The sequence below is a fragment of the Triplophysa rosa genome, linkage group LG22, assembly GCF_024868665.1.
Source record: "Triplophysa rosa linkage group LG22, Trosa_1v2, whole genome shotgun sequence".
Classification (NCBI taxonomy): Eukaryota; Metazoa; Chordata; class Actinopteri; order Cypriniformes; family Nemacheilidae; genus Triplophysa; species Triplophysa rosa.
This window is the reverse complement of record NC_079911.1, coordinates 19,947,736-19,960,460: the sequence shown is the minus strand read 5'-3', so window position 1 is coordinate 19,960,460 and position 12,725 is coordinate 19,947,736. Positions and strand designations below refer to the sequence as shown.

The window sequence follows — 12,725 nt, the reverse complement described above, 5'->3', positions numbered from 1 at the left end:
CTTACTTTTTTAGTAGTTTTAGTGTTCTTCAATTAATGTAGTATCATGAATAAGACATCCTAAAAATGTCGCACTATTTCTGTGTTGCGATTCAAGGTCAGAACTCCGGTCATCCATTGACATCAACATGCTTTCTGTTCTATTCTCATGTTGGGATGGATCATTGAGTTTGGTCAATCCCAGCTCAATTAACTGTTTTCTTTTTTATATCAAACATGATATTAGATCAGAAGAATGCAACATGGAAGCACTTTCACCGGTGATCTGAACCTCTGTATGTGTTGAATCTGTATTTATTTGGCCTGTGAACAGATCTGTGGACGGGTCCTGATGAGAGGATGCTGACCGGACAGATAAAACATGCTCGGCTCGATGTGCCAACTAGATTAATCAACAGACTCTCTACTATCCCGTGGCTTGCTGACAAATAACGAGGCATCAAAAGTTTCAGATACACCACAACATTAGAGTCAACCGAGGTAAATGGTCACCTAACGCATTTAAACCCTCAGATGTTCACTTCTAAAAACAGAATGCAAATATATGAAGTCCAGTTGAAAGGCACTAAAAATGTGTAGCATCGCGGTGTTGTGCAGAATTGTGCTTGTTTGCCAAATGCTGTGTTTTTGTGTGATATTTTATAGCACAGGGCTTCCAGAGGAGCGTATTATTGCTCACAGGTTCCACCTGTTATTTTGATGTCCTTCTCATTTCTGCATAGTTCGGCTGGTGATATGATGCCGGACGCATTTACACCCAGAATGATAAACTCACGCTGTCTCTATGAAAGCTGATCGATATTCTAGATTTGACTGTATAGATACGAGCGTGCATGTGTTCACAGGACACAAAATCCCTCTGAAGTGTCTCTGGTGTGTTCACAGATGCCATAGAAATCCATTAGTCAGTAAACACGATGTTGTGAATCTGCTTCCGTCTTAACTTCACCTCTAATCCCTGATTATTACATCTCAAGTTTGAGTATCTGGTGAAGACGTTTCTCTGAAGTCGTGTTATCCTCCATCTCTTCTCATCCACAAGCACGTCGCAGGCTTACGAGGGTTTCATTTATTGAGATCCATCAAAGCAAAAGTTTGTAAGAACATGACTTTCGTTGCGTGTCTTTCAGTCTGTTATATTGTATGAAAGAAATATCAGCTATGAGACATTTGTAGCAAATGTTAAACTGAGTGTGAAACTCATCCTTTACTGCAGGGGTCTTCAACCGGGGGTCCGCGGTGGAATCTGCACTGACTTCTTTCGCATCCAGAGACAACCTCTACCTCCACTAGAATAGTGCCATTAACCAGGGTCAGTCATCTCATTGAAGCCTTCATAAAAACCTAAGGTTCAAATAAATGTTTCATTGTCCATCTCACAGTAAAATGAAAATGTTTGATGCTGCAAATCCCTTAAAATAATCAAGCAATCTATATTAAAAACAAAAATAATGCACAGAAAGTATTTAGCCTATGTGCAACAATAACATAATAGTGCTAATGTGATGTCTTAACATAATATTGCTGTGACAATAGGGTTGTTTCTATTTAAATAGCTCCGTTTACACATTTAGTATAAGGGGGTCCCTGCTCCATGCATCTCTCATCTAAGGGGTCCTTGCCCCGAAAAACGTTGAAGACCCCTGTGTTACTGTTTATGAAAGTGACACTTTCGATTCAGCATCTTAAAGCAGATCAAATTCAGAGACTTTGAGACTTATCTCAGAACCAGAATCAAATCTGACTTGAGGATGGACTTACTTCTGGGAAAACAACCTAGCAACACCATAGCAACCTCAAGATCACCTTAGCAACCCACAGCATCTTTAAAAAATGGGTACCACTTTAAAATAAGGTTGATTTTTTTAACACTATAGTTAACATGCTCACTGAACAATACTTGCACAACATAGTGGATTTGAGCATTAACAGTACTAAACCACGTTAAAAATCAAAAGTTGGTCGTGTTTACATTGGTTGATCCTCTGTGAACTGACATGAATGAACAATTGCATTTGTATGAACAAAAACTATACAAATATGTTTCTCGTTGTTCATGTTAATGAATTAAATATGGAGTTAATTGATCTAGTGAAAGCAGATCTCTCAGAGTAATACATATACATGAGAGTTATGATATGTTTTGCTGTTCATGAGCGTGTAAAATTCATTTGGAAGTGAGAAGTAATGAATCTCTTCATATCTGTCTAGAAAATAACTGGCCAGCATCCGATGAAATATTCATGAACATATGGAACAGCTGATAATGATGTCATCAATCATTCTGATGTCATTATATTAGTTAGCCAATGTTACTGTATTCATATACATGCGTAAGAAATGGTAGGTGTGTTAAATCAGCTTCTGTTGACTTCAATTAAAAGACATTAATTCTTACAGACGCAGATGAGGTTCAGGTGTTTTCATCACTGCATCGCAGCAATTCATTACAAATCCAGGAAGGAAGGAAAGCATTGAGGTGTTATCGTGATACGTGTTTGTTTATGATTGAAAGGTGTTCTGATGGCAGAATATCAAGAGACGGCTGTTTCACACCCCATCTGCACTAAAAACAGCTGAAGATGAAACATGTAAGGTGAGTTTGTGCTGCCATCTGCTGGTTCCCTATAAGAAAGAAAAATGATAGAAGAGATGAGATGTAAATGATTTCTCCTGGACCTCAGTAAGATTACATGGAAAGTTTTGCTTGAGTCTCATCCGTGTCTCAGATATTTCTCCTAAAAAAAGGAGTCATAAATGTGTCTGTCATTAGAGTTTGAGAAGAGATGTCAACAATGTGTCAAACTGAGCTCAGATTTGTCATGTCTGCAAATGTCAATATTATCGAAGATCTCAATATCAACTCAAACATTTCTCATCGCATTTACTCATTTTACCTCTACAAACTACATTCATTTACACCTCCAGACTCTTCATGTGTTTATAACAATTACTCTCTGCTAAATGGAGAGTTTTCACCACTAAAAATGATTGTCAATGGTCCTTTTGTTCTCTTAAGAAATAAATCAGAAGAATGTGATGCAGGAGAAGTGTTGTGTGTCCTGTGTACGGTTGATTCTGTGACTGAGATTGATCAGATATCGATACGATCAGGTCTGAAAGAGCCAGTGGGTCGTTCAGTGTGTTCAGATCAGTTCAGGAACGGCGTGTCACGTTTAACAGCATCGTACTGTGATCTGTCCAGCGCTCCTGGCCTGCAGCATCCCACCGGTCCACCAATCACAGGAGAGAGAGAGAGAGAGAGAGATGTCAAACCTTGATCTCAGCTGAAATGCTCATCGCACCGTCTCATCTCAATCTAACTTCTATAACCAGGTATGAGTTCGTCTTTCTTCATTTTTAAGCTGTTGCAAAACTATTTGAAATCTGAAGTCGTTGTTTATTAACACCTTTTTTAAACAGTAACTTTTATGTGACGTGGCATAACAAAAATTCTAAATCTATAGCAAAAACGAATTCAGTAGTTACAGCTTAAAAGTTTTCATAGTGATACATTGTGTGTTGAGTTGAAATAGAATTATGAAATAATGAATATTGGATTTTAGACAAAAATTTTCTTGGGACTTATTGCTTTAATAAATGCATTCAAAAAATAACCAGTAACAAACACTCAGAACACCATAGCAACACCCAGAGACCACCCAGAACACCAAACATAGTTTAATAATGTACAGACAGACACAAACCGTGAGCAAAATCAAACAATTATAAAACACTAGAATTAGAAATCAAAGATAATCAAACCCATTAGACTTCCCAGTAACTGAAAAAGAACTTGAAGGCAAAACCAAAAACCTTAAAGCAAAAAAGCATCTGGACCTGATGGGATTTGAAATGAAATGATAAAACATACAAACAGTCGATTACATCGGGCCATTTTAAAACGATTTAATGTGATTATGAGTGTAGTTCCCTGACATCTGGAATCAAGGCTTGACAACACCAATCTTTACAAACGGACATAAATTTGAGCCGAACAGCTATAGAGGCATCTGTGTGACCTGAGAAAACTATTCTGTAGTTTAATAACCGCTCGACTCTTACACTTCATCACCACACACATGTCCTGAGCAGAAGTCAGAGAGGATTTTTACCAACCATATCTACACGCTTCATACTTCATACAACACCTTAACCAAGATAAAGGTCAAATATATGCATGCTTATAGACTTTAAAAAAAGCTTTTGACTCAATTTGGGACCAAGGCACCATCACATCCACAGGAAACTTGAATCCTACAGTGAATGCCATCAAACGTCAATGTGTGTAATCATATCAATGCTGTAGCTCAGAGAACAGGAACTGGGGTTAAATAAAAACAAAACATTACTAACAACAATAAAAATGTTAAAATAATTCAAGATTGGTCAAATATATACAGCATATACATACAGAATGAGAAATAGAAAAACTGGCTACAACTATTAGCCGGTGTAAAATAAAACATCATTTATTAAAAATGAAACTACATAAACAATCTTAACATGAAGATATAACACATAGAAGGAAAACATTAATAATAACAATAAAAATGTAAAAAATAACTTACGTTTAAAAAAAAAAAATATATATATATACATATATTATTATACATACAACTATTAATTAAATATAGATTGAGAAATATAAAAACCGGGTATAACTAAATACAAGGGAATTTAAGTCCATGTTCACTTCAGCATAATCTGAAAAAAAGACAAGAGTAAGACGGTTATGAACCCAAACACTTGAGTTGGACCTAATAACTATATTTGAAATAGTCATTATAGTGTCACCAATTTTTACGATGTACATGTATTGGTTTTACTAGAAAACGTTGTTTCGGAAAGTTTTTACAAAACATTAAACCCGCCTTTAATATCACACCACTAGATGTCGCTGTGAGGTCAAAAATCTTTTCTGAACCTATTATATCGCCCATTTTATGAAAAATCATTAACTTTCTCGCTTTTATTAGTTGGCATCATTGATCTAGTACTGAACTGTTAAAGATGACATTGTTTACCATTTTAAGTGTCTGTGTGGAGCATATTTCAAAACGAGGAAAGGAGGTCCTCCACATCAGTTGCCCTCAGGTCCTTAAATTGTTTTTGTGTTGTCCCTAAAAAGTAGAATTGCAATCTCTGATGAAATAAAATACTATCTGTATGTTAACACAGTAAAACACTTTTTTTTAATGACCCTAAAATGATTAATAGGACACAACTTGCCTATGACTATAGTTGGAAAATCCTTAGGTCTTAGAAGGCCTGTTTTTGTTCTCCCTTTCAAACTGGCCCCCACATTTTTTGCAATCGTGCACAGCATTTTCCTGACTGCAGCACCAGGATTTAATCCTCCAAGGGATCGAAAACAATTCATGAATAAATAAAAAAATGCAATGAAAGCATTTAATTTAAAACGTAAAATGTGTTCATTCATTGATCATGTGTGTTGAGATCTGCTTATCAAGTATTAACTGACATTTAATGGCATGCTACAGATTACATAATTTAGCAGGTTTACATCTGAAGAAAACTGGGGATGAGAAGGAGAATAAGAGAGATAGAAGCAAACATTTACTGATAGCATTTATGAATTTGTATTAGTTGCATTTTACGATTCATTTTATTCTTATATACCGTATTGTTCCCCAAAGCCATTTGACCAGTACCTTAAAATGGTTGTAGACTCATCGAAATATAACGTATTTCATCACTGACCCTGGAAGCAATTGCACCTCGACAAATAATCAACAAACATACAACTCGACAAATAATTTCACGCCGGAAATTAAGAAACCCTTTTACCCTGACAATACATCATTTATATGTTCAAAATAAAGAACAAAAATAGCAAGAAAACAAGCTAATTTCACAAATTTTGACACACAACACAGAAAAATAGTGGGTACGGCCCTACGTGAGAATGTGCGTAGTGAATATTTCACAAAAAGCTGTAATTTCATGTGCTCTTGGTGGCCCCCTAGTGGCGGTGAGGCCCTAAGCAGCCGCTTAGTTCCCTTATGGTGGTCCAGCTATGAAGTCACTGGTGAACAAGAGTCAAATATGCAGAAGATGTGGAGGATTTGAAAGATTTTTCTGAAGATCTGTGGACAGTTTATAGTCACAGGCTTGAATTTAAGTTAGCGTTCAGATATTACGGAGACTTCTGTTATGGCATTTAGCCCCTATTAGCTCTACAGAAACCTAGACCAAACCACCTATCAGAAGGTTCTATCTGCGTTTGACCTGATCTAAAAATCCCCATTTACAAATGTCAGAAAATGTTGATATTGTACATTTAGAACACATTTAGGGTCTCCGCAGTGGTGTAGTCTACGTGATCCGGGTATTCTCCTGATACTCACTAAAAGATCAAGGATGTCCGTATACCCACTTAAAAAAGTGTCAGAGACTTCTGGACCATTGATGCTACCGGAGACACTAGGCTTGTTCGACTTGATGTGGCGCCGCAAGATCCGACAGGCGGATGACATCAAAGTACCGCGAGAGGGATTCGAAACCAAACTTTTAACAATTTTTGAATCGCTCTCGCGGTACTTTGATGTCATCCGACTGTCGGGTCTTGCGGCGCCGTATCAAGTCGAACAAGGACATAGGATTTTGACAGACTTGTGGCGCTGGTGACGTCACGACCTAATTAGCATATTCGTGACGTCATCACGTCGTGTTAGTGTTAGCGCTTATCTGTTTTCCTTCTACTCTCTTATCTGTCACATTATAACGTTACTGTATTTTACACCGGGATGCCACCAGCAGTCACTTTAACCGCTGCTAAAATCCTAATGTATAAACGCAACATCATCGGACAAAAACACAATACAGTACATCTACATTAAAGAGCGGCTATATGCTGTTGCTGTATTACGAACGCTTCTTTGATTTTAAATGCAAGTTAAATACGAGAGGGCTCGCGCACACACATGGAGCTCATCGGAAGAGAGTGCATGCGAACACTCAAGAGAAGGACGCGCACGCACGCGGCCACGCTCCACTCACACCAGAGCACGCGAGCGAAGCTGAGCACACGGTGTGTCTCAATATTTCTCTCAATGACGGTGCGCTTCGCTCAGCCGCTCACGGACCAAGCAAACGCTCCGCTCACATTACGCTCACCGGTAACCCAAATCCCGCTCAGACATAAACCTGTCTAGTAAGCCTAATTGTTTTCAGTTTATAATAAATTTCTTGAATAAATGGCTCAGTTTAAGTAGTATTTATTTATTTTATTAGTATCATTTTGTACTTAAACAGTGCCTAAAATAAGTGTATAATAACTGATAAAGTATATTTGATTTTCAGTTAGTTTATTTCCGTGAACATATAGCTGCCATACTGCAACATTCAGAATAAACGCACAAAAGATGAAATGCACTATAACACCTTTATTATTACTGAGGTTAATAAAAGAAACGGGCTCTAAAGAAAAATAGACCAAAACAAGGGGAAATGCGGTCTTAAAACGTCAAACCTCAATCGTCACAGAATTTTAGAATGTAGCCTACTTTTAGAAACTTGGACAAAGAAGCTGCGTCTTCGAAGGCTGCATGCGTCCTCCGGAGATCACATTTGTCGGCCGAGGCCGGAGGTTTATTCAGGGTTTTTGTTACATTGGGTTACATTGTTACAACTGTTACATTGGGTAAGTGACGCAATGTCTTCGTAAGAGAAATAAATATAAATGTTATAATGTTTTTTTTTAACTGAAATGAGCCTGTGTCAAACCTCTTATCGCCTGCGAGGATGGACGAGGCGTTTGTAGCTGACGCGCATTATGCTGTGTTCTCACCAAACGCGAATTAAGCGTTTGGCGCGAGTAAATTACATACAAAGTCAATGCAAAGACGCGCATAGACGCGAACTCGTGGCAGGCGGTGCGAATGACGCGAATCGGGCGGCGCATTTGAGGCGTTCTTGAGGTGACCCCCTGAGGTGATTACGTCACATTAGCAACCGCATTAGGTTAAGTGTAGCAAGTCAATTTACAGCACCACGTTAAACATTCCAATATGTGCACGCAGATTATTTTTCACGCTATAAGTCAACCAAAGACAATGCAGGGAGGCCAGCGGAGGAGGGCGGAGAAGCGCCGCAGTCAGAAAAGCCTTCATCCTTAGGTACGAAAAGAGGCCGGAGTTTGCATAAGAGGACATCCATCAGCACTCGAATCAGTTTGATACAATCTGGCCATCTGTAGTAATAGTTCATGGTTTATGTATAACAACAAGTAAAACGATGAGTAAATAACTATAAAGTCATTTTATGTTGGACTGTTATCATTATGCGCGTGTTTGGATAGATCTAATAAGTGCATGTGCGCAGCTGCCCAAGTAAACGCATTGTATGGGAAACGCTGTATGAAACAACAGGAGATCATGAAGGGCAAGCATTTAAACTACACTATTTCTGTGTTTTTGTAAACCTGCCCCTGAAGCTACTATTTTAACCATTTATTTCAAAATGATTTACTGTAAGCCTTTGACACGGCCTTAGTCAAACTAAATCAAAATTTTAAGATTATACTTTCACAGGATATTCTTTACATTATGTTGGTTGCCCTGCTGACAAAATAATAGAACCCGGCCCAAAACACAAGAGATGCAGATGGGAATCAATAGAACACCCCTTATTGCCAAAGACATTTTTTATTTTGTAATAGAAAATTGTGTGGTTCATAATGGTATTTTAATGGAAACCACTATAATTTATGTAATGGTTTCTTTTTTTTTTTAGCTGGCTGAGAGACCGTGATTAACAAAACCAGCAGGTTTTCCCAGCTGCCATTGGCTATTGAAATCTTGCTTGCAATAAATCTTTCAGAATGCTCTTGATTACATATGAAGAGTTTGGTTCCAAAATGAGATGACTCCGTTCATAAAAATCATGTTTCATTGTGTTAGTTAGCTGTATTTTTTGAGTTATTATGGCTTAAATCAAAACAAACCAACTGCAGTTTGATTGATTTTAATTGGAATGCACAATAAAAAAAACATGACTTTTGTTATGTTGTCTGATTATGGAACCAAACTCTTCAAATACAGTAGATGCATACTCGATGCATTCATGAGTGTGGTGGTGCTCATGGGTTGTCGATCTGGGACGGGTGAGTAGGCTGGGAGGGAAAAATCAAGAATATACTCTCTACAAAAAACTAGACTACACCACTGGGTCTTTTCACGTATGAAAGAGATTTGTTCCTCATATCATTTTTTGCTATATGAAATGCATAAACTTTAAAGCTCAATATCTCAAAACCATGCATTTTGCATTTGTTGACATCTACAGTATAGTTAATGTCTAAAAATAACCAAAAAAGTTGGTCAAACAAGAAACTCTTCACAAAAACAGGCATTAATAGTTGACATTAATAGTGACATCAGTAGTAAGAAGCAGGTCATGAATGATAATCCACCGTAATATTAACCAGAGGGGATGCTTGCTGCAATATTTTAAGTGTTAATATGTGTTTAACAGATTTTTTAAACCAGCTGTAAAAGAAAGCATAGACGAGAGGATTCAGACTCGAATTACAATACAAAGCCCACATTAGAGAATTTGCAGTGGTGGGTGGGATGAGCGTATCCCCCGCTGCAGATATGATATAGTAGGGAATCCAGCAAAACAGATAAACGCTCACAATGATTCCTAATGTCAGAGCAGCTTTGCTCTCAGATTTCCTCCTCGCTGAACCTTCTGTTACATGTTTTCCACTCTTCATCAGAGAGTTTATCACTTTCACATGCTGTTGTGCAATGTAGAAAATCCTCAAATATAAAGTTATGATCAACGTGCAAGGAACCAGGAAGGACACGAACAGATCAGTGACTGACCAGGCGAAACTAACCAAAAATGGACACTGGCCATAACACACGTCTTTTATGCTCGAGCGATTGAAATACCCGTTGTGTGTAATAAACAAGATGTTATAGGCTGAAGACCAAAACCAGCTGAAACATACGATCGCCAAAGTTCTAGATGTGGTTATTTTTTGCGGGTATTCCAGAGGGTGACACACAGCCACGTAACGGTCAATGGCAACCAACGCTAAATTGCAGAGTGATGCCGAGAGGAGAAGCCCAATGAACATTGAATACAGTCCACAGAAACTGTCTCCAAAATACCAGCAGGTTGCAGTCAGCTTGATACCTTCGATAGGAACGATAATGAGTCCCACGAGCATGTCGGCCACAGCCAGAGAGAGAATGAGCAGGTTGGTTGGAGTGTGAAGCTTCTTGAAGTGAGAGATGGAGATGATCACCAGCAGGTTCAGAAACACGGTCCATACAGACAGCAGTGAAAAAAACACATACATGACATTGGATTCATGTGTGGAGCGTTTTGTCTTGATGCACGACGAGTTAACAGCAGGAAAGCAGTATTGAGTCTCATCATCTTCTGTCTCATAGGCCATGAGTGTCGTCCTCCTGTTAGGAGTTTGATCCGATCTCTTTACTGTCCTTACATTTATACAGAGTCTGAATCAGACCGACCAACCCATTCACCTCCCACCGTAATGATGCACGATGACTCTTAGTTAATATTCTACTATATTTTAATGGACCAGTGTGTGATTTTATGGAGGATCTATTGACAGAAATGCAATATAATATTCATAACTACAGTATGTCATCAGAGATGTATAATAGTGTTGGGTCGGAGTCAAGTCCAAGTCCTTATTACATCCAAGTCCTTTAGAAAAATTTGAAATGGCATTATTTTTACAGACTTTTTCTACAGTGCAAAAAAGGATACCAACAATGGTTGGACCTTTTGGTATTAAATAAAGCCTTCAAAGTTTGTAATTTGTAATAAATTCAAGCGATAAAACTGACAAAAATCAGATTAAGCAGCATATATGATCATCTCTTCTGTTATAGCACGAATTAAACATGACAGAACATCAGAACTTTGGAAAGATGTCAATGGAGATTTAATCTTTATTTTTAATCTACTAACTCACCTGTCTGGTTTGTTTGTTGGATAAAAATGGCATACGTCTGCATTATGATTGGTCAGATTGCCTGTCAATCAAACTCTGATGAAAGGTCAATTGTAAACTCAACACTGAGCTCTTAATTAATTAGATTATTGCGGGAGAGGTCCGGGTCACGGTCTTTATGTCAAATGGGTAATGGGTCAGGGAATAAAAATTGTGTGCTGCGGTCGGATAACGTGTCGGATGATCTGTTCATTACTGCAGGATACTGCTGTTCGTTTCGACAGCAAATTTTGATTTAGTTTTAGTCGTAGTCTTTTGATGAAAATCCTATTTACTTTTAGTCACATTTTAGTCATCCCCATTGCCATCCCCCTTACCTTACAATTAAATTAAACCAGGTGATTACCTTATTTTTTGGAAAAGTACTGGATAAGCATTGTTGCAACACAGAGGATATTAGACCATGAACGACCCGTGTCAGTTCATTCGGTCTCATTTTGCCTCGGTCATTCAGTGAAGGGTGTATTCATTCAGTACGTTCAACCAATGAAACGCTCCGAAACTGCTCACACTCAAACGCTATTGCCTGGTGTCTATTCTGTGAGAAATATCTTAAAAATCTATTAATTACATAAACTATTACTTTTCTTCAATCGCCCAAGCATGTTACATAGGCTACTTGGTTCGATCTTTAGCATGTCATCCATTCTTTTAATGTACAATCAAACTCAATATGTCACTTCTCCAATCGGTACAGCGCTGGTTTGGCTTATGTTGCATATCATGTTATGCACCAGCTCGCGTTAGTGGATAAGTAATACGTTGGCATATAAAAACGTTGGTGCTTGCCTTTTGAAATGAGTTTCGGGCTAAGTCGCCTGCAGTCGTTCTTCAAGTTTGCTGTGTTTTACCGGTGATTGTGAAGTAAAAGAAGACACTCCACCATGTGGAGACAAACTCAAATGTACAATACATATTGTCTGTGCTCCCAGAGAGTTCTCTGTAACCGACATAAGTAGCAAATGCCACAAGCTGATCTCTGCCGACTGGGATAAGAATATTTTCGCCTCGTTTGTATTAGTTGATGAAAATGTTAGTATATTTTTAGGTGTAAAGGTGTAAATAGCAGTAGGTTCTTTTTACACTTAAAATAGCTGCATTTCTTAGTGATATGCTATTTATACGAACCGAAAATAGCTATATTTTCTTTGGATTAAGTAGAAATAGTAGTTTGATGCTATTGATACTTATAAATAGTGGCAGATAACGTTACTATTTGCACCTCAGTATTGTTGTGTATTAAACATTATGCAACAATATCAGAGTATTTTTAAGTCTTAAATCAATTTGATTGAAAACAAATGCCTTTATGATATGTAAAGTGATAGAAAAAGGTGAACGAGCGTTTTCAGCGAGAGGTGGATTAGAACCCCGGTTTCCAGTGCTAAACTGTCCAGACTTTACACCTTACGCCACTGGAGTCACTGTTTAAAAGAGCATCATTCCTACACTTTCGCTATTATCTATATCACATATTGGTGGGCGGAGCTAGTGCAAATAGTCTCTGCCAACAAGGCGGGCTATTTGTACTCAGTGTAAATAGACACTCCGATATTTTTATTACACTTTTCGTTATCATGCATTAGTTTTTATTTAGTAATCGTCTCGTTTTCATTGGTCAAAACATGTAGTTAACGAACAATTTTCATCATAGTTTTTTAGTTTACATTTAGTCATTTAGCAGACACTTTTATCCAAAGCAA

General features: G+C 37.9%; 2 protein-coding genes across 2 annotated transcripts in view; one reads left to right on the top strand and one right to left on the bottom strand.

The window, feature by feature from the left end:
- Window positions 1-1,214: 1,214 nt before the first annotated feature.
- The window catches only part of LOC130546276 (GTPase IMAP family member 8-like), a 37,658-nt gene continuing 26,147 nt past the window's right edge, over window positions 1,215-12,725 (top strand). Inside the window, exons 1-3 of the mRNA XM_057321456.1 lie at window positions 1,215-1,311; window positions 2,515-2,595; window positions 3,205-3,335. The gene's annotated coding sequence lies outside the window, so the exon portion shown is untranslated. The remainder of the gene's footprint in view (window positions 1,312-2,514; window positions 2,596-3,204; window positions 3,336-12,725) is intronic.
- Window positions 9,418-10,487, bottom strand: LOC130546279 (trace amine-associated receptor 13c-like). The gene has a single exon (XM_057321458.1). The coding sequence runs from the start codon at window positions 10,432-10,434 to the stop codon at window positions 9,418-9,420; it is 1,017 nt and encodes a 338-aa protein (XP_057177441.1). The 5' UTR covers window positions 10,435-10,487.